Below are 20,602 nucleotides of genomic sequence, written 5' to 3' on the forward strand. Positions count from 1 at the left end.
TGCAATTACTGAAACGTTCCTTTAGCCCTAATAAGACTCATAAGTGTTTTATTGCATTCATGTTTTCTTGTGCAAATTCATAGAAGTCTTTGGCTGTCAGTATTTGCTTGTCATTAGGACATTGAGGGCTTTCTCCAGCTGCCTGTAATTATGCTGTGCCACCTACTGGGATAGCTGAGTTAGTATAGTGACTAGCTGTGAGCTGGACAACTAGGGTTTGATCCCCGACCGGGGCAGAGGATTTTTCCTCTAGCCTCTGCGTCCATACCGTCTCTGGGGCCCACCCAGCCTCCTATCCGTTGGGTACCTGAGTCCTTTCCTTGAGTTAAAGAGTGACCAGGGCATGATGCTGACTACTCACCATCATCTAGTGCTGAGGTCAAGAATGATTACGCGCTCTACCCTGTCTCCCCCCAAATGACCTAGATGGGTGTAGCAGGACTGCTTTTCACGTACAGCATCACAAGGACTTTTGCCTTGATTGACAGCAAAGACTTACCACTCTGCAGCAATTCCAACTTTGTTATGATTTACACGTTAGGTAACATTTTTATTTTTAGTGTACTGTGATGCAACTGCATATTTTAAGTACAATATCTTTCTCATTTTGCTATCCTGTGTCTTGACATAATAAATCTTCCGCAAAGCATAAAATGTGCTTGTTATGTTCAGTCCTTCTTACCATTATACAGGCAGTTACTCATCACTCCCAAGGCAACATCTTCATAATGTCAAATTGGGCCATGCACTGTTAATTGTGTAATTAAATGCCTCATTTTCCGAATTTTTCAAATATATTAAAAAGCACACTTTGCAAATCTGTATTAAGAATTTAACCTTTTTACAAACAATTGAACTATTTATCTAGAATATAAACAATTAAACTAAAAACAATTTAATTAAAAGCAATTTAATTAAAAACACTGTTTAACTAATACAATTAAACTAAAACAATTTAACTTTTTTACTAAAACATTATAAAATATTTAACTAAAATATGAACAATTAAACTAAAAACAATTCAATTAAAAGCAATTTAATTAAAAACACTGTTTAACTAATACAATTTAACCTTTTTACAAACAAATGAACTATTTGTCTAGAATATAAACAATTAAACTAAAAACAATTTAATTAAAAGCAATTTAATTAAAAACACTGTTTAACTAATACAATTTAACTTTATTACTAAAACAATTAAACTAAAACAATTTAACTTTTTTACTAAAACATAAAATATTTAACTAAAATATGAACAATTAAACTAAAAACAATTCAATTAAAAGCAATTTAATTAAAAACACTGTTTAACTAATACAATTTAACCTTTTTACAAACAATTGAACTATTTGTCTAGAATATAAACAATTAAACTAAAAACAATTTAATTAAAAGCAATTTAATTAAAAACACTGTTTAACTAATACAATTTAACTTTATTACTAAAACAATTAAACTAAAACAATTTAACTTTTTTACTAAAACATTATAAAATATTTAACTAAAATATGAACAATTAAACTAAAAACAATTCAATTAAAAACAGTTTAACTAATACAATTTAACTTTTTTTTACAAACAATTGAACTATTTATCTAGAATATAAACAATTAAACTAAAAACAATTTAATTAAAAGCAATTTAATTAAAAACACTGTTTAACTAATACAATTTAACTTTATTACTAAAACAATTAAACTATTTAACGAATATATAAACAATTAAACTAAAACAATTAAACTTTTTTACTGAAACAATTAAAATATTTAACTAAAATATGAACAATTAAACTAAAACAATTCAATTAAAAGCAATTTAATTAAAAACACTGTTTAACTAATACAATTTAACTTTTTCACAAACAATTGAACTATTTATCTAAAATATAAACAATTAAACTAAAAACAATTTAATTAAAACACTGTGCAACTAATACAAATTTAATTTTATTACTAAAACAATTAAACTATTTAACTAATATATAAACAATCAAACTAAAACAATTTAATTAAAACACTATTTAACTAATACAATTTAACTTTTTTACTAAAACAATTAAAATATTTAACTAATATAACTAACTAACTAACTAGATGGCTTACCGAACCCGAAGGTTCATCACCGAATTAACCAAAGCCCTCCACCGGACCCTGTCCTGGGCCAACAAAATCCAGTCTCCTTCAACTCCTATCTCCCATAGATCCCGCCTGAGATTATCCTCCCATCTACGTCTAGGTCTCCCCAGAGGTCTCTCCCCCTCAGGCTTCCCAAATAGTGGACCCAACCAACCAGATGCCTTACCGAACCCGAAGGTTCATCACCGAATTAACCAAAGCCCTCCACCGGACCCTGTCCTGGGCCAACAAAATCCAGTCTCCTTCAACTCCTATCTCCCATAGATCCCGCCTGAGATTATCCTCCCATCTACGTCTAGGTCTCCCCAGCGGTCTCTTCCCTTCAGGTTTCCCAACCAGTACCCGTTGCACACCTCTTGTCCCATCCATGCGCGCTACATGTCCCACCCATCTCACTCTTCCCGACTTAATCACCCTCACAATACTGGGGGAGCAGTACAGATTTTTAAGCTCGTCATTGTGCAGTTTTCTCCACGCACCATCGTCTTCCCTCTTAGGCCCAAATATCCTCCTCAACACCCGATTCTCAAACACCTGCAATCTGTGTTCCTCCCTCTGAGTGAGAGACCATGTTTCGCACCCACACAAAACAACGGGCAAAATTTTTGTTTTGTATACTTTAATTTTCAGGTTCTTAGAAATCAGACGGGAAGACAAAATATTTTGGACTGAGAAGTAGCAAGCATTTCCGGAATTTAGTCTCCTCCTAACTTCCTCATGAGTGTCATTTTGATTTGTTATTGTTGTTCCCAAATATTTGAACTTTGTAACCCTTTCAAAGGATTTATTAGCCACCCTAAGATAATTTTGCCCGCCTGTCTTCTGATGACGAGATACTAAGATGTACTTAGTTTTTTCTGAATTTACTTCCAGCCCCATTTAACTAATATATAAACAATTAAACTAAAGCAATTTAATTAAAAACACTATATAACTAACACAATTTAACTTTCTACTAAAACAATTAAAATATTGAACTACAATATAAACAAACAACTTAATTAAAAACACTATTTAACCAATACAATTTAACTTTTTTACTAAAACAGTTAAAATGTTTAACTAATATATAAACAATTAAACTAATACAATTTAACTGTCCACTGAAACAATTAAAATATTTAACTAAAATATAAACAATTAAACTAAAACAATTTAATTAAAACACTATTTAACTAATATAATTTAACTTTTTCACAAACAATTGAACTATTTATCTAAAATATAAACAGTTAAATCAAAAACAATTTAATTAAACAGTTTTTGACTAAACAATTTACTGTTTTCATTACAACAATTTAACTATTTAACTGAAACTATTTAACTTTTCAACTATACTACTACTATACTAATTTAGCTGATTCACGATGTCTTAAATGGCCGATGCAAACATCACGTCATCCATTTCTGGAGTCTGCAAAGGAAATAAACATTTGGATCAGATCAGAACTGGAATTACGGCTAACAAGTATGCAATTGCATGCAGCTAAAGTTTATGAACATATTTTATAATTTTTATTCTTAAATATATAATATGTGAACTAAAAACAATTTAACTAAAGACACTGTAACTATTTAAATAAAACAACGTAAGTACTTAACTAAAGGAATTTAAGTATTTAACTAATTTAACTAAACCTATCTAACCTTTTAATTTCAAACTACGTAACTAAATGGGCAAATTCGTGATTCTTCAGTGAAGGACGGAAATTCAATGTTGTCCATCCCTGGGATCTGGAAAAGAAATAAACATTGGATCAGAACAGGAACTGGAATTATGAGTAACAAGTATGGAAACACATGCAGCGCAAGTTTATGAACATATTTTATAATTTTTATTCTTAAATATATAATATGTGAACTAAAAACAATTTAACTTTTTCACAAACAATTGAACTATTTATCTAAAATATAAACAGTTAAATCAAAAACAATTTAATTAAACAGTTTTTGACTAAACAATTTAACGTTTTCATTACTACAATTTAACTATTTAACTTTTCAACTAAAAATGCCCTAATTATACTAATTTAGCTGATTCACGATGTCTTAAATGGCCGATGCAAACATCACGTCGTCCATTTCTGGAGTCTGCAAAGGAAATAAACATTTGGATCAGATCAGAACTGGAATTACGGCTAACAAGTATGCAATTGCATGCAGCGAAAGTTTATGAACATATTTTATAATTTTTATTCTTATATATATAATATGTGAACGAAAAGCAATTTAACTAATACATTATTTAACTTATGTTCTAACAACAATTTAAGTATTTAAGTGAAAACAATTTAACTATTTAAGTACTTCACTATTCTCAAATGGTATTGTGATGACTTCTTCGATGACAGACGCGAGTTGAACATCGTCCATTTCTTGGTCTTGGGTGCGGCTATTCGATGTCTCCGTCATGTGTCTAATGTGGTATAAGTACGGGCGCAACATATGTGCATACCTGCAAAATGAATTACAGAGATATATATAAGTAAATTCAGTTGTAGTGCAACTTGTTTATTATAGTGTTCATAAGGTACAAACGTTAGGTTATGTTGAAACCTGTTTATAAAGCTGTATCTTAATTGTAGACTCTCTTTATTGCATTTCATTCTTTTACCACTAATGAATTTTTATGCCCATAAGCCATCTCATGTCATCCACCACTCGCGTATTAGCATAGGACTCGGGACAACCATAGAACTTTTAATTACTAAAACACCTTAATGGAAACATGGCCTTCAGCTTCCAGGACATTTTCCAAATGTAACAGAATCACCAAGTGTAAACACCGTTGCTATGTGGCACATCACACAGTACTCTTACTTACCTCGTAATTGTCTTCACTCTGGTTGAAGATACTGTCTCTTGTCTGACTGGACGTAATAGAGCCGACTGGTCGTCGTGGTGGAGGGCGTGGCATCTGGTATTTCTTTGCCATCACGTCACTCCACTTGAGTCCCTGTAGGATGAAGCAAAAACGTCAGTGACATGGACCAGACTGTTGATTGCAGAGTTAAAGTATGGGGAGGTAGAAGGGAGAATGCTTCGACGTAAAAGACCCTTCAATCACGGAGGAAGTACAAGGAATTGAATTGCAATCTTCTGCTTGGATATAAACTTTGGACTGCAGTTACAAGGAACTTTGGGGACATCCGATCTTGCCTTCAAGGATCAAAGAAAATTGTTGTGTACTGAGAGACACCTTTGAAATTCTGCTCTGGCAATATATTATGCGTCACCTTTCTAAACCTTTTACTGCGGTCTTACTGCTTATGTACTGACGGTGTTAGGCCCATCACATAAGTTATTTTTATTTGTCTGGGAATGTAAATTATGCTGAACTTTCCAAACAACGAGATTGTCCAGAATAGTGTCAGAAGGCATGAACTGCTCTGCTGTGCCTCTGTGCTTGATTTGCATGGACAAAGCACAGTTCAGAACTGAAACATGTGTATATTCTGTATTATTTATTATACCATGTCAGACATGGGATAAGAACTCACGTCAAAGAATGGATGCCACTTGATGTCCAGTGCGCCAAGTCTGCAATGTGGTTTCTTGTCCAGGAGGTTCCAGACAAGGTCTGCCACATCTGGCGACAACCATGTGGGAATGTCTATGGTGTCACATACGATTTTACTGTAAAAGACAGGCCCATTGTATTTACCATTTAAACATTCTTATTAAACATGCATTGAGAATTAGTATTTCTAATGCCTGTGACGGTTCCAGTAAACTGCTTAGTTATGTGTAATTTGCATGGAGAACTCTGATGCAGGTCATACAAGAGTCAAGGAAAATTGTACTTGTCAAAATATGTTAGTTCTTAGCTTTTGCAATACTTTAGTTTACAGACCCCTTACATTTTATCGATGTCCTGCACAAATTTGCTTTCGTAATGTTTGTGCTTGCATTTTGTTTCCTTGCCTAAGGCTAATTATGCATATGATTAAAATGTGCACCTGCTTTCCTGGCATTGAAATAGACAGTAATGTGTTGGCCGCAAAGGTATCTGCACGTAACTGTTAATACGAGACTGATGTTCACAGGGAACACGTTCGTTGGGTCATCGATACTTACGTGTAGAGTGTTTGCCAATCTCTTTTGTTGGCATCAAATTCAAAGGGCCTGTGGCCTGCCAACATCTCATATGTGACGACTCCCACGCTCCACCAGTCGACTTCCTGCAACAGTTCAAATTGCACTCATTTTCACTTCATCACACGGTCAAACATTTTCATTAGGGTCTCCAGAATCAAGAAAAAAATTGTGGAAGGATCTGCGTTGTTCATTTCTTGCCTCCAGTTTTATATTGAACTTTCCCGTGTATGACTTTTACTCATTCTTCATTTATCTGTTTAATATAGGAAGAGGTTTGATTCCTATTGACATGGAGACTGCTGACGTTTCTTACATTTTCCGATGAATGTGCAATGAGAAACATGGAAATCATTTGGTTAAGCATTGTTTAAATTATCATTATATGTTAAGCAATTCTCAAAATATCGCCCGTGGACAGACTTGGTTAAGCTAACAGGAGCATTTTCATAGAGTTTGGTTGTGGAAGTGCATAAGATTATTTTACATTTCCTTCATACCTATCAAATTGTTGTGAGTTCGCCAAATTTGGTAGAATGCTTCTATGTCTCGTGCTGTAAACTGATTACTTTGATTATGCATGTGTCATTGCAAGCTCCATGAAGATTCCATCTGTGCCTCCAAATCCTCAGAATATTATAGTGCATTGCCTTAATAGTTTACATTAAACTTACTGCTGGTTCAGTGACATAAAACAATGAGCTCATTATTCTTGCACTATCAGGGTATGAGATACTCACAAAGCTGTATCCATTGCCTCGCAGCATTTCTGGGGCCATGTAGTGGGCTGTCCCACACACGGATTCTGCACGTTTCTCCTGTTAACAGAAAAAGCATTTTATATAACCGTAAAAGAGATATCAGACAGGAAGCAACTAGAAATTAACTGTTTGGTAACCGGAACAAAGCTCTGAACATCCACTACTTGGCATTGAAAACAGTCAATTCCTTCATCTGCTGCCCTCATAACCTATTTCTCTAAGATCCCTCTTCATGCTGTATTCCCATCTGCTCCCCTCTTTTCCAAGTTAGCAACGTGCAGGAGTTTCTCCCACCTATATTTTGCGGCATTTCCTCTCTCCCTAGATGTCCAGCCCATTCTAAGTTAACTCCATAAGCGCCCTATCATTACAATACTTGGTAAACTGTAACAAACCACATACTTTGTATATTTGGATGCACTGCACGGTATGCAAGGTCCTAACACATATTTTTTCATTAATGCTAAAAAATCTAAACTAACCCCAGTTTGAACGAAATTTTCTATGACTCTGTTAAGAGAGAAGTGTTATACAATATTCAAATTGAATTTGGTATTCTAAAGATGCCAGTGAGTCAAATAAAAATGTGCTTAAATGAAACCTGTAGTAAAATTGGTATAGTTAAATATTTATCTGAGTCATTTTGCACCAAGAATGGTCTGAAACAAGGAGATGCCTTGTCCCCATTGCGCTTTAACTTTGCACTAGAATATGCCATCAGGAAAGTCCAAGACAGGCAGGAGGGGTTGCAATTGAATGGGACACTTCAGCTAATTGCATATGCTGATGATGTTAATTTATTGGGTGATGACATAAATACAATAAAGAGGAACACAGAAGTTTTACTGGAGGCTAGTAGAAAGGTGGGGCTAGAAGTAAATTCACAAAAAAACTAATATTATGTTTGTATCTCATCAGCAGACAGAATTATCTTAGTGTGGCTAATAGATCCCTTGTAAGTGTGGCAGTTCAAATACTTGGGAACAAATCAAAATGATACTCATTAGGAAGTTAGAAGGAGACCAAATACTGGAAATACGTGCTCCTGTTCAGTTCATAGTGTTTTGTCTTCCGGTCTGATTTATAAAAACCTAAAGTTTAAAATATACTATACAATAATTTTTCCTGTTTTGTATGGGTGCAAAACATGGTATCTCACTCTGAGGGAGGAACATAGATTGCAGATGTTTCACAATAGGGTGTTGAGGAGGATATTCGGGCCTAGGAGAGAAGACGATGGGGCATGGAGAAAACTGCATAATGGTGAGCTTAATAATTTGTTTTCCCCCCAATCTCTTCAGGGTGATTAATTCAAGAAGAATGAGATGGGTGGGGAATGTGGCACGCATTGATGGGGCAAATGGTGTTCATTGGTTATTGATTGGGAAGCCTGAGGGGAAGGTCCACTAAGGAGACCTAGACGTAGATGGGAGGATAATCTCAGGCAAGATCTTTGGGAGATAGGAGTTGAAGGAGACTGGATTTTGTTTCCCCAGAACAGTGTCTGGTGGAGGGCTTTGGTTAATTCGGTGATGAACCTTCGCGTTCCGTAAGCCATCTAGTTATTTAGTTAGTTGGACTAGCCCCTTGCTCTATCCTCCTTAGCATCCAGTATTGCCCTTTCTTCAAACCACTTGTTAACTGATGTAGTTTCCGCAAAGTAAGAACCAGGCTTATTTATCTAATATATTTCATATCTGGTATAGTAAACAGCATGTTAATGGTGTATGAATTGCATAACAGCAATAATTTATGAAACTCTAATAGAGCTATAAGTATTAGTTCTGAGTTCATCCCCTCTAATTGAAAGACCTTGTTACATTTGTTTACACTTTTTCCATTAAGAATCGCTACATAAAGATTTTGTCCTCCTGTAAACTATCCAGTCTTAAACAAGGAGTAGTGCCAGACAGAGTGTGGTCCATGTAGCCTATGCGACCCTGTAAGTAAACCCAACAAAAGATAAGGTGGATTTAACTTTACCTTTGTGTGGCAGTTGAAGATTTTACACAGCCCATAATCAGAGACTGCGATGTGGCCACGTGCATCAATCAGGATATTTTCTGGTTTCAAGTCACGGTGTATGACACCGATCTGAAAGGAAGAAATTAACGAGTTATTTGCATAGTGTGATATGCTGCTTTTTAACCTTTACACGACGGGGATTTAAACGACAAAATGGAGTAGCCCTATTGGGGTTTTTTGCAGGTTTTTAAACTTTTGTGCACACTCCACGGAAAACTTTAATATTATCTAAAGTAAACATGATAAATTCACGAAATAAAAGCCATATTTATTCGAATAGAACAGAGAAAAAATGCAGTTAATATCTTAATTGCCTAAATAGGCCTTAGTAACTTTACTTTGTTCTTTTGAAGCTCATTCGACATGATAGAAGCCATGGTTGTGAACTAATGACCACACAGAAAAAGTTGTTTCCGCTACTTCAGTGGATACACATTCTTTTCACCCATCATGAGGAAGAACGTGAGAAACTTTGAATAGGGGGACTGAAAATGAAGCCCAAACCCACTTGACATAAACAAAGTTAATTGCTGTTTATAGTTTCCGGGTTGACAGCTCAGGTTGAACTTGTGGGAACCCTAGAGAAAGTGATTCAATATCTGCAGCCCCTAAAAGAGGCCAAAAGACGTAGCCAAGTCTACTTACAGTGTTGCAAGTTTTGAGTTCCGCACAGGGAACGTTCATAGGGCTGAGTACACAACTTATGTCCCAGACAAGGAACGCTAGTAAGATAAAGGTTAATGTGGCAGAAAGTTGTAGTACTACTATTTTGCATTTCTGCCTTATAGCGCTTAAACTAAGATGTCATATAATATTGTTATTGTTGATTACCACAGAAAATAAAAATGACATTGAATAGAATAAAAAAGTTATAGCCCCACATTCACTTAAGTAGTTTAATGCAGACAAGTGAGGTGATGTCTGAATACCTGATGCAGGTGTTCAACAGCCAGGACTATCTCCGCTAGGTATAGTCTTGCTGCAGTCTCTGTAAACTTGCCCCAGTAACGCAGCAAATGGAACAAGTCTCCACCAGGATAATAGTCTGGAAAAATAATAATGCATTATTGTTACTGTAAGGACACTTCATGATACTAGGGGTACTAGTGAGTGCTACTGCGTTATCTGTTGAATTTGACAATGGAGTTACTGCAATGTTTTCCTCTCCAGAAGACTGGAAACAGCAGATTTGTTTGTCAGTGGGGGATGGAGCACAATCTGTAGACAGAGACAAAACTCACAGCCCATGCAGGACACTGCACTCGATGTTTGAGAAGCAAATAAATAATACGCTGACCCTTCGTCCTCCGGTCGACATGGTGGTCACTCCTTGTGCTACCCATTCTAAAATGATTCAGTTGTTATTGAAACTTATTTTACTGCTATGTACACTATAGGCTACTATAAACAGTTATAAATTCTGAGTAAACATGATTCCTCACACAAAACATGAGTGATAGGACAGTGTGTTAACACCACAGCACGCAACTGGTGTTGACTGGAATCATTCAAACTGATGTACACTCAGTACACCAGACCACCGTGCTCAGCAGGAGGATTTCCTGTATCATACATACTGTCTGTCTGTCTAAAGTAATAACTATCTCAAACTTGAAGGCATCCTGAATGTGGTCCTAAAAACATTAAACGACACGAAGAACACTCCCTCCGTTGCAGGTGCTGGCAGTGATCATTGAATTAAAAAGAGAAACTAAGAAATGCCGAAACTAGAAAAATGAGGTGAATCGCTGGAAAACTAATGAGTGTCAGCTGTTGATTTCTCTTGTGCGTGTTAGGAGGGATGCGCATCACTGCAGGTGGGCACTTGTGTATGAAGGTCAAGGTAGTTCTTCGCTCAGATAGACAGTACATATATCTGCAAACTTTCCATGGATTCACATCTTAGACTGACTACAGGATGTGGAATATGGGACATACAGATGTGTACAAATTAAAATAGCAATTAGGTTTCACGGAAGATAGAGGTTTAATAACGATTTTAAGATGTTGCACTAAAAGCACTGTTATGCAGAAGATAGGCCTAAGTACAGCAAATTTGTCCGTATAATCTTTAATAGTTTTGACACTAATTAACAGAATTTTGAAGGTTTTGATTCCAGCAGAGTACGCATATTCTGAAAACATGGAATGCTAGGAATTTAAGTTTGAACCTGGTTCTTATTCTTTGTGTTATCAGGATGTTGTACCTCTGCAACTATGTAAATTTTACAGCATTACTTGGCACTACAATGCACTGACACTTCTGTTGTTAAATTGTTCACTTTGCTTCTCAACCATCCTCGAATCAGGAATTGTTTTTCATGTACTCACCAAGTGCGAGACAGATCTTTGACTCTGTGTTGAAGGCGTAACAGAGTGCTACCAAGAATGGAAATTGGGAGCAGAGTTGATGGACGTAGCACTCTGTTTGGTATTTGTCTCGGTCGCCTTCAACGGGAATATCCATGATTTTCATCGCATAGGTCTTGTTGTTATCCATGCCACAGTTCTTCCTTGTCATGAAAACTTTTCCAAAACCTGTAACAGCACACGGTTATGATTCTTGTTGCTTTCTGCTCAATAGTGGTCTGAGGTATTTGTAGACTGTCCCTTTATAAAGATCATAATTGTTTATAAACGTTTTGTGTAATATCAAACATTTGTGTGATTGTGTGCATTTTGTGCTAAAATTATGAATTTGTGGGTCTTTATGTGTACCAAGATAAAGACACAACGGTTAATAATGGCTACCATTTGTCAGTCCACTCTTTCCAGATAACATTCAAGAAAATAGTCGGCAATAAGAAAAAGAATGGTATTGTTGGCAAAATGTGTATTTTCATTTAATTTAAGCATAAAAGAATTTTGAGTTGTTTCCAACTGTTCTCAACCACACCATGACGTCTTGAAGCAAGAAAATATTTCTGAAGCTTCATTTTGCTCAAACATTAATAAAGATTTGGTTCAGAGTTTGTAAATGTTGTGGTTAGATATCTACTGATCATAATCACATGTCTGAATACAGTAACAGCTGTTGGTGCTACGACTTCTACTATTTTGCCCTTTGATCTAGAGGATTACAGAAAATCAGGCCTATATTTATCAGCAGAGATAGGCAAGTGTTAATGGAAATTTATACTTACCTCCTTCCCCTAGAAGTCTCAGCGGGTCAAAGTCTCTCAGCTTTGTTGCGTAAGGCCGAAAATTCTTTTCTGTAACAAAGTTTTCAAAATTACAGGCATGTTCTAAGGCATCCTAACCATACAGCATGATTAAAATAATTTTCGTAGTACGCCACATAATTTGCCCATTGAATGGACCGTCCATCATAATTGAAGAGGAATGTTACCACAGATGGTGGTGACCTTCCTGATGTATTAAATTACAGTCTGTAGGACTTGTGTAGTAGGCAATTCTTTAACTAAGTGGTCTGAAGTTTTGTTGTCTCTAAAAACAGCCTGTAATTTAAATTGAAGTTTATAATACTAGTCTATATTGTGCCGTACATATTGGCATTTCCACTTCCTAAGAACTGCTCGGGTAGTCCTAATGATAGTTATTATTTCTGATGGTTTCTAAAAATTATACATTGACCGGCATTAGTCTCAGGAAACAAGGCATTGACAAGATGTCAAATACACATAAGACATGACTGTTTTGTGTTTACTCACAATTTTTTGTGCAATAACAGATTCATATGAAGAACTTATGAAATACGGTGCAGCAATTAGTATTTGCACGGCTTAATTATAGGTTCAGTTATAACTTAATTGCCAAGCATGGTCTGCTGTCAGAATGTAAAGCGTAATTGTGAGGTAATTGTTCAGAACTCAGGTCTCATACTGACAGGAGCAATAATTCATGTACTTGCTGAGTGTTCGAATCAGTTAGGAGATGATTTTAATATTGTCTTCCTATGTATGTAATGCTGTTTATAGTGCAGTCTGGTCAATAATATTTAGTGTGTATATTAATTTTCTAATTCAGGGACGTTGGGTTTACAACTTCATGGTCGTTGGTGTGGTACCATCAAATAATAACATTTTCAGTAGCATAATGTGGTCATGTTCTCCACTGCAGGAGATTATGATCATTCTTAAATAAAAAGCATTGTGCCCACTTGGAAAATATTTGATATCGTTGCCACTATAAGTAGCAGCCTTCAGTTGGAAGATTAATCAAGAGTAATAACAACACCTGCATATGGGAAGCTGTGGTCAGCCATTTCCAGTCATCTCAGAGGCTCAAAACATATTTACCTAAAATCCATCGTAATGTTTCCATGCCACCTCCCCCACGTCAATGAAGTGGCCAGTTATAATAAATATTCTTTCAAACACAGTACATGCATACCTTGTGCATCAATATTATTGAAATGCCACCTTCCTTCCTTTTATTATCCTAAAAGTAACATGAGATGCACATAACCAGCGAAATTTGGTGCTATACATGTAATAATTGCCAACTGAAATCTTCATTCAACAATATTTTCCTTAGCAGTTTGTTTACAGACATTTGCAATTAACCATTATTCTCGTAACAGATTAATGCATTGGAAATTAAAGATAAGAAATATGAAAACATGACTCCATTCTTCCACACTTTGTTGATGGCATTCTAAAATTTCCATGCAAGAAATAGCATGTTTATGAACTTAAAAGCAGGAATATAAATATTGTCATCTACGCTACATTGTATGAGCATCTGACATATCCTTTATATAAACCACAAATTAAGATATAAATAGATGATAAAATCTATTAGCTCAGATATGTACCATTTTCATATGTTCTCTTGGCATCAGGAGCAAAACTGTCCAGTATCAAACATTTTACTACCTGTCTTTTATGAGCCAAATATTCCCCTTGTTAACAGCAAGCAACACAAAGTGATAAGATGTTTGGTCACATACCTGAGGGTCTGTCCTCCGTGAAGTTCTCGTCCCAGTTCTTGAGACTGTCGTCGTCCCAGTTTTCTGTGGTACAGTCCCAGTCTTCCACATTTTTGTTGTACCAGGCATAAAGTTCGTCCCTGTCCCAGTCAGAGACAGGTTTGTTGTTCCAGTTGTGAAAGTCTCTGTCCCAGTATTTGTCACAGTTTTTCTCGTAGTCATCCCCATGGTTGACGGGGCACCCCATGTCTTGGTCCAATTCAGTGCTTTTACAAAACTGGAAAGAGAGGATATGACAGGCAAATTAGTCACTGTCTGGTTGTCAAATTGACAAAGCTACGAAACTCCTCATACACATTACAAAAGTAACAGTTAATCTGAAATCAGTCCAGTCTATACCCACACATCACATACAAGATGTGTTTTAATGTTTCCCTCTCGTCTGTGCTACGTCTCATGAGTGTTCTTCCATCTACAGAGCATTTATAATCTCTCCTGTGTGTGCTGTATGTCCTGCCCATCTCATCTTGCATGGTGTATCATTCATATACTACCTGATGAGTGTACTTTATGCAGCTCGTTAATTTTCAGATTCTGCAGGCCCCCACCCCCGTAATTTCAAATGTTCTCTTTAACACACTATCGTTAGACACCCTCAACTTAGAATACATGTAGCAGCATCCCAGATGACAACTGCCTTCTCAGTCATCTTTCCTTGATGTGAGAGATCGAGTATAAAGTTCCAGTTCTTGTGTTTTTTTAACTTTACATTTATTACATTTCTTGATAGATTGCAGTCTGTAAGATAAAATATTCTGAACTGCACAGTAGCAAGTATTCCCAGAATTGTTCTTAGCCGCGCCATTTGTAGTGATAATATCATTAAATGTCTGGTGCAGGGACCTGAATGGTTGGTAGCTGCTCATGGTGACAATAAATTCCCTGCATCCACAGAATCTGACATTCATTGCCTTTTTCGTAGAAATCCATCCCTGGGACCTATCTTAAAATAGTTGAACCTGTATCAAAAGTAATAATAGCAGGTCTACATGAAGTTGACTTTATAAAGCCCATTGTAAATATTACAATGAACTGGCCTTCAAAGAATTTGCTTTAATTTCAAATAATAAAACCAATGAAATGAAATATAATCCTTTAAATACATATTTTTATTTACTTTTCCAATTTGCAAATGTCAGGGTATTCAGTCTCTGGGCACAGATGTGAATCTAGGACTCTCTAAATATGAAGCAGGAGTGCCAGCAACAACATGTGAACCCTAAATTGTCAGTAAACATGACTTTAATGAGTTGAGTGTTTTGACTTTGCAGAAGATGGTCTGTTTAGTGTACAGTAATGGGAGATCAACTTCTGCCCCATTGTTCTGCAAGGGTATGGAAACTAGGTGCTTAATATTCTCTCTTGAGGAACATTTCTGATGGACCCTACCGTCTGAGCATTCCATGTGAATGTGAAATGGAAGTTGTGTGATATTCTGTACAAAATATCCAGCCACTGTATCCTAACCTCCTGTGCAAGATCAATCCAATCCTCATCCTCACACACTGTCTATTTTAATATTAATCAAATCCAACTAAGTCTCCCAAGTGTGCTACATTCACCATCCATTTCATCAGTGTAATAGCATTTGTTAAATACTACAACTTATATTGCTCATTGTTAATCATTTCCCCTCCTGTTATTGCCTTTTGAGTGGACTGTCTGCTGATGGAGTAACTTGTAATAGTTGCAGGCGTATTGTCAACCATTACATTGAAACACTTTATTAAACTGAACTTTGAGGCTGACAAATAGGACGGAAAGTAACTAAACTTGAGCCTCTTCTGCCTAACAAAATTTGCACATTACAACCTGCGGTGCCAAGCTATACATCTTGAAAACAATTTTTTAAGATACTTTCCTTTCACAATGGTAATGCCAGCTACAAAATCAACATACATTGTGTGTATTTTTTGTCCTTTAAGCATTTCAAGCACCGATCGATTTAAAAAAAAATTGGTGTAAATATAATGCCACTTGTCTTCTTCCACACACTAGGACCACTTCATATGGAGATCCGAAATATCACACCGTGATATAATTTTGGAGAGAAAAGCCCGCAATTTCTGAAATCCTATATTTGTAGAATTTGGTGTAGCGAATGGTGTCTGAGTAAAATCTGCATTTGGTGTGAATATGATAACTAGCAAAACCACTGCAAACTGGAAACATACATGTAAAGTTTGCCTGGCGATATGCTTTAGAGCAAAAATATACCTATAAATTCTACATGCAGTAATATTTCTTGCTAAACATTTATAATATGGCAATGATGCAGAACTGTGTATGAATGATTTGAAGACATGTCAGTAGCTTAAAATACGCACTTTTGTAGTTTTGCAGTCTTATCTCAAATTCTGATCCGAACAAGGATTATATATTATTCTATCACTTGTATTTTATATTGTGTTGGAACATTAACCACGAAAGAAACTACATATGTTGGAGCCGAAGGCTGTTCACTGTATATTACTTACCCAACTCAGCAAAAATACTGTGCGCCGGTTGGATTTAATGGTCCACATGAAGGAATGTGCATTGTCCTTTCTGTGGTACACTTACTTTTTCTGTCCAGTTCTTTCTTCCGCAGTTTTCTTCGAAAAATTTTCCAAACCGTTTTCCCCACATTTCAAAACTAGCAACCGTTGTTGACGAGTGGCTGTTGCGCAATACCTGGCCGCAATCGATACATGTATCGATTGTGAGTCGAGTTTTAGTAACGAAGTATTCGCTATATCCGACAGATGTCGCCAGCGTGTAAGAACTCCTTTCAGGGTATTGATTAGTATAAAACATTGTTTTTGGACTTTGAACTGTGTGTTTGCCTTGGATATAATTAAACATTTTATGTATGATGTACACAATTAATAACAATAATTGACACCATCTGCAGAACTGAGTAGAGACAGTCAAAAAAAGAAAAATGTGTTGCATAACCTCAAAAAAGTCTGTATAATTCAAAGAAAGACACCCAAGTATTTCAGTAAGCTTTGCAGTATATTCTTGTGTGTGTGTGTGTGTGTGTGTGTATTGTTCATCAGGGCATGAGTTCATGAAACGATAAGTATGTGTACAACACTTAGAATGAGAATTGTATGTATGGTGCATAGACACTGAAAGTATTACTTCTAATTGAACTTGTTGGTGATATGACAATAGAGTACAAACAGTACATAATGACAGACTAACTCGATGACAATGGTTCCGAGGCTCATTGAAAATGTTCCTTTTTTTAAGTTGTTATACTTTTCTGCATCAAGTCATGAGAATTGTAAATGCTGGCTGCAAATGCAGATCTACAAGTCAACTTCAAATACCTCATAAACTGTTAAATTACTCTATCAGCAACATACACATCATTAGAATACATGCGTACATTTTTATTTAATTGCATGGATCTCTAAGGTAGTTGGATGGTAGTAGGATGTGTTATAAGTATGAATAATACAATTGCAATTTGTACAGTTATAAAGATATCACATAGTATAAGGGTTTACATAAAATACAAATAAATCCACCCATTATATTCTATTGATACATTATACTACCCATTATAATATATTTTGACCAGAAAACTTTAAGGAATTATTTGTAATGTATTAATAACTGTACATAGTTATGCACTTGCAATACCGGGAGCTCAATCATACCATGTTTTAACTCATTAAACTCCAGAGAGGTCACTACAGCTGTTTCTGTTCTGTCCACATCGTTTATAACACCAAATAACAGGTGTGAGAAGTTAAACAACACAGACATATATTGCCTATGATTATGATGGTTTTTGATGGTTGGTTGTTCAAGAAAACAAGAATGTTCTGTGAAAAATTTATGCAGCCTTATTGACCACTTTCTGTTTGTTTGTTGTTGTTTTTTCCCCCTCAGAGAGAAGATTCCTTCTTGATTGAAGATAATGGTGTTCAGCTCCAAGCATCAAGATAGGTCAAACATATAAAATGCTACCAGAATTATTATCCTGAATTGGGAAGGAACATAGGAGTAGTGTTGTTATTGATCATGTACTAACCACAAATGCAAAGGTACTTGGACTGGAACCTACGTGTGCTTCAGGTTAGGATGCACACGTTCTTATAGATATATTTAGAGACAGGGTTATTTCAGAGTAGAGAATGAATGTAGTGCTGAATTTTGAGTATATTTTTGCCATATGTCAACATATCTTTGGTATAAATGACATGTCTATGAGCAAATGGGTATGAAAGTTGAAATTTTTGCAACATAATGAGATTGCATCTTACTTTACCCCAATTCTCTGAGTAGTGCCCTAAGCTACAACTTTAATATTAATACACACCAGTGCCTGCCTTCGGGTGGTAAATTGTAGAAGTTTAAAACTTGCATTTGTTAACATTTCTGAGATATGTGATAACATAAATATCAATTTGTTTCTAGCGTACAGAAAGCACTAAATTTTGTGGTGAGTTTTGATCCAAAATGTACCATGAAATTTGATTCCAAGAGCAGTAAGGCAGATTTTCTCCAGAATTGATCTTATAGGTCTAAAGTTTGAGGGTAAAATAATGTGAATCTTATCAAAGATTCCAAAATTATTGCCATGTTATGTTTGTTAATATGACATGTGTGCCATTTTCTTTTGTGTATACTCTCTGAAAATTGGTAATATCTGTAAAATGTTGATACCAGATAAGTAACTCAGTAGATGTACGCTACTTCATTAGGATTCACATATTAAAACTGACTAGCTGGCGGTAGCATAGCTACTGGTAGGGCCTTCCTATCCAGATTGATCGAGGGAGAGAGGTCAGACTAAGTCAGGTACCGTGGTCCTCCAGGTTGGGGGTTAGTCGCAAGGCTAACAACCTTGCACCGTAAAAAGGAAGATGTTTCGAAACCTCAATCAAAGCCTCTGACAGATGGACCTAACATCCGAGCAGAGGATAGGACTGAATGGAACAGGAGCCCATGGACAGAGTATGGACCGGAGAGCCATAGAAGAAGAAGAAGAAGAAGCATCATAATTAATTCTGCCATTGTTGTCACTCCATTTGTTGACTTAATATAGAATGACCCAAATGCAAGAATTGACTTCTCTTTCACAGATGTATTCTGATTATTATTATATTATATTTTTCCATTACTGAAAACCTTCGTTGTTAGAGGAGAAACTTTCACAATGTTTTGAAGCTAGTCAGTCTATAAATTTTAGGCTTAACTGTAATATTTTCTTCCTTTGAATCTATAAACCATTTTTAAAAACATTTCTAATATGAAGGTGTACATGATTGATGGTCGCATTGTTGGCAGGCATGTGGTGCACATGAGGATCAAGGACTGTGGGGGTTAAAGGTGAGAAGCTTAGGAACGTGATCTTGTCCAGGAGGTTTGTGGGCTGGTGCAACGTATTGCCGAGGGACGCAGACATTTCTGTTAACTTGAATGTGGAGCTGGGTGCAGTACTGGGCCAGGGAAAAGTTGATTTGGATGTTGCCAGCATTGTGTTTACATCCATTGGCTGACTTATGGTTGAGCTTCAAGAATCATCTGTTCTAAGCCCCATCTTGTTGGAATAGCACTCCACAGTTTCCTTACACTGGGTTGCAAGTGCCAGGGTGTGAATAATGGCAAACTCACCTTCACGTGTTACATCTTTTTTTTAAATGTAGTTGATAACAGGAATGGTGTGATTGTGTCTGCTTCGTAATAAAAAATGCCATTACCTTAATTCTAGAAGGTGAAATTATGGAACTATGACTGTTATATCTGTTATGAAGGAGTTGCCTCTTTTAAAGTCAGGGTTAAGATAAAAGTTCAGTTTTAGTTTTAATTTCATTTGTTTAATGTGCTGACACTAATGAGCAATATGTGGGAACAATTTATGAACTCTACTTTCTTTAAAGTATTTCAGTGTCTGTGGAGGTGTGAGTAGAACCAAAGATTTATTACAATAGAAATTAGTTTTATATAAACAATTCCATGATAATATTACAATAAATGCCCACCCCATGACCACAGTCATCTTGTTTACTGTTTCTGGAGTGCTTTTATTGTCCTCTTGTAGTTCATATTGAATTTCATGAAATTCAGTCAGTCATTTCTATAATCATTAAATAACTACATACACATGGATATAATACTACAAGACCTATTCTTCTTATGAACTGAGGAAGATGGTTTAAAGTAGGAGCTTAGTTTGTAACGAGCCTGTGGGCAAAATAATTTTTACGGACTCCTAATGAAATTAGCAGCTGCTTAACCATTGAATTTCAAACCGAAAAGGAACAGTTTGCAACGCATGAAAATTGAAGCATTTGCTTTGTGTATAACATTTTATGATTTTTCCAGAGTACTAACATCAGAGAGCGCTAATAGCCAGAGTAGCTGATGTGCCTATCAACCCATAACCTATAGCAGAGTTTGTCTTGTGATGCTGATTGACGGGCAAGGTGCATTGCAGCTGGCATTCAGAGTTAAAGAGCTACGTGAGATGCTGGCCCTTCCGGACTGTCGCATTGTGTAACCTGCCACATTTTGAGGCTGTCCTTTCTCTCGTGCCAAGTGAGTGTATAGTAATGGGTTTACACACAGTGTGTCATAGTACAGGAAGCTTTTGTGTATTGGCTCTGTCATTTGAGTCTGTAAGCTGTTGTAGCCTA

General features: G+C 36.0%; 1 protein-coding gene and 1 long non-coding RNA gene across 6 annotated transcripts; one reads left to right on the plus strand and one right to left on the minus strand.

The window, feature by feature from the left end:
- Positions 1-1,415: 1,415 nt before the first annotated feature.
- LOC147871437 (RAC family serine/threonine-protein kinase homolog) lies at positions 1,416-16,661 on the minus strand. 3 transcript variants are annotated; one of them, XM_087361288.1, is made up of 13 exons: positions 16,530-16,661; positions 13,929-14,184; positions 12,160-12,228; positions 11,348-11,554; positions 9,946-10,061; positions 8,975-9,085; positions 6,971-7,048; positions 6,213-6,316; positions 5,636-5,771; positions 4,960-5,091; positions 4,448-4,590; positions 3,783-4,226; positions 1,416-3,549 (listed from the first exon to the last, which is right to left on the minus strand). In XM_087361288.1, the coding sequence occupies exons 1-11, from the start codon at positions 16,593-16,595 to the stop codon at positions 4,552-4,554; spliced, it is 1,314 nt and encodes a 437-aa protein (XP_087217414.1). In that variant the 5' UTR covers positions 16,596-16,661; the 3' UTR covers positions 1,416-3,549; positions 3,783-4,226; positions 4,448-4,551. The 3 variants fall into 3 exon arrangements, with proteins under 3 accessions (XP_087217414.1, XP_087217413.1, XP_087217415.1); XM_087361287.1 differs by having other exon boundaries at positions 4,443-4,590; XM_087361289.1 differs by having other exon boundaries at positions 4,443-4,590; positions 16,445-16,584.
- A 55-nt stretch (positions 16,662-16,716) lies between these two features.
- LOC147871438 (uncharacterized) lies at positions 16,717-20,332 on the plus strand. Of its 3 annotated transcripts, none has more exons than XR_015538804.1 (4): positions 16,717-16,950; positions 17,853-18,038; positions 19,254-19,867; positions 20,292-20,332. It is a non-coding gene; the product is annotated as an uncharacterized LOC147871438 (long non-coding RNA). The 3 variants fall into 3 exon arrangements; XR_015538805.1 differs by having other exon boundaries at positions 16,722-16,950; positions 19,254-19,471; XR_015538803.1 differs by having other exon boundaries at positions 16,727-16,950; positions 19,254-19,295.
- Positions 20,333-20,602: the final 270 nt, after the last annotated feature.

The sequence above is a fragment of the Zootermopsis nevadensis genome, unplaced genomic scaffold, assembly GCF_977971745.1.
Source record: "Zootermopsis nevadensis isolate Lab colony 2312 unplaced genomic scaffold, Znev_1.0 Znev_ptg000057l, whole genome shotgun sequence".
Classification (NCBI taxonomy): Eukaryota; Metazoa; Arthropoda; class Insecta; order Blattodea; family Termopsidae; genus Zootermopsis; species Zootermopsis nevadensis.

What these genes read in the sequence shown, in the direction of transcription:
- LOC147871437 (XM_087361288.1), bottom strand. Translation starts at nt 16,595, where the DNA reads ATGTGGGGAAAACGGTTTGGAAAATTTTTCGAAGAAAACTGCGGAAGA. An exon ending in GAGACTTCTAGGGGAAGGAG is followed by an intron (nt 11,555 to 12,159) that starts GTAAGTATAAAT and finishes GTGCTGTTACAG; the next exon opens with GTTTTGGAAAAGTTTTCATG. An exon ending in AAAGATCTGTCTCGCACTTG is followed by an intron (nt 10,062 to 11,347) that starts GTGAGTACATGA and finishes TTATTTTTCCAG; the next exon opens with ACTATTATCCTGGTGGAGAC.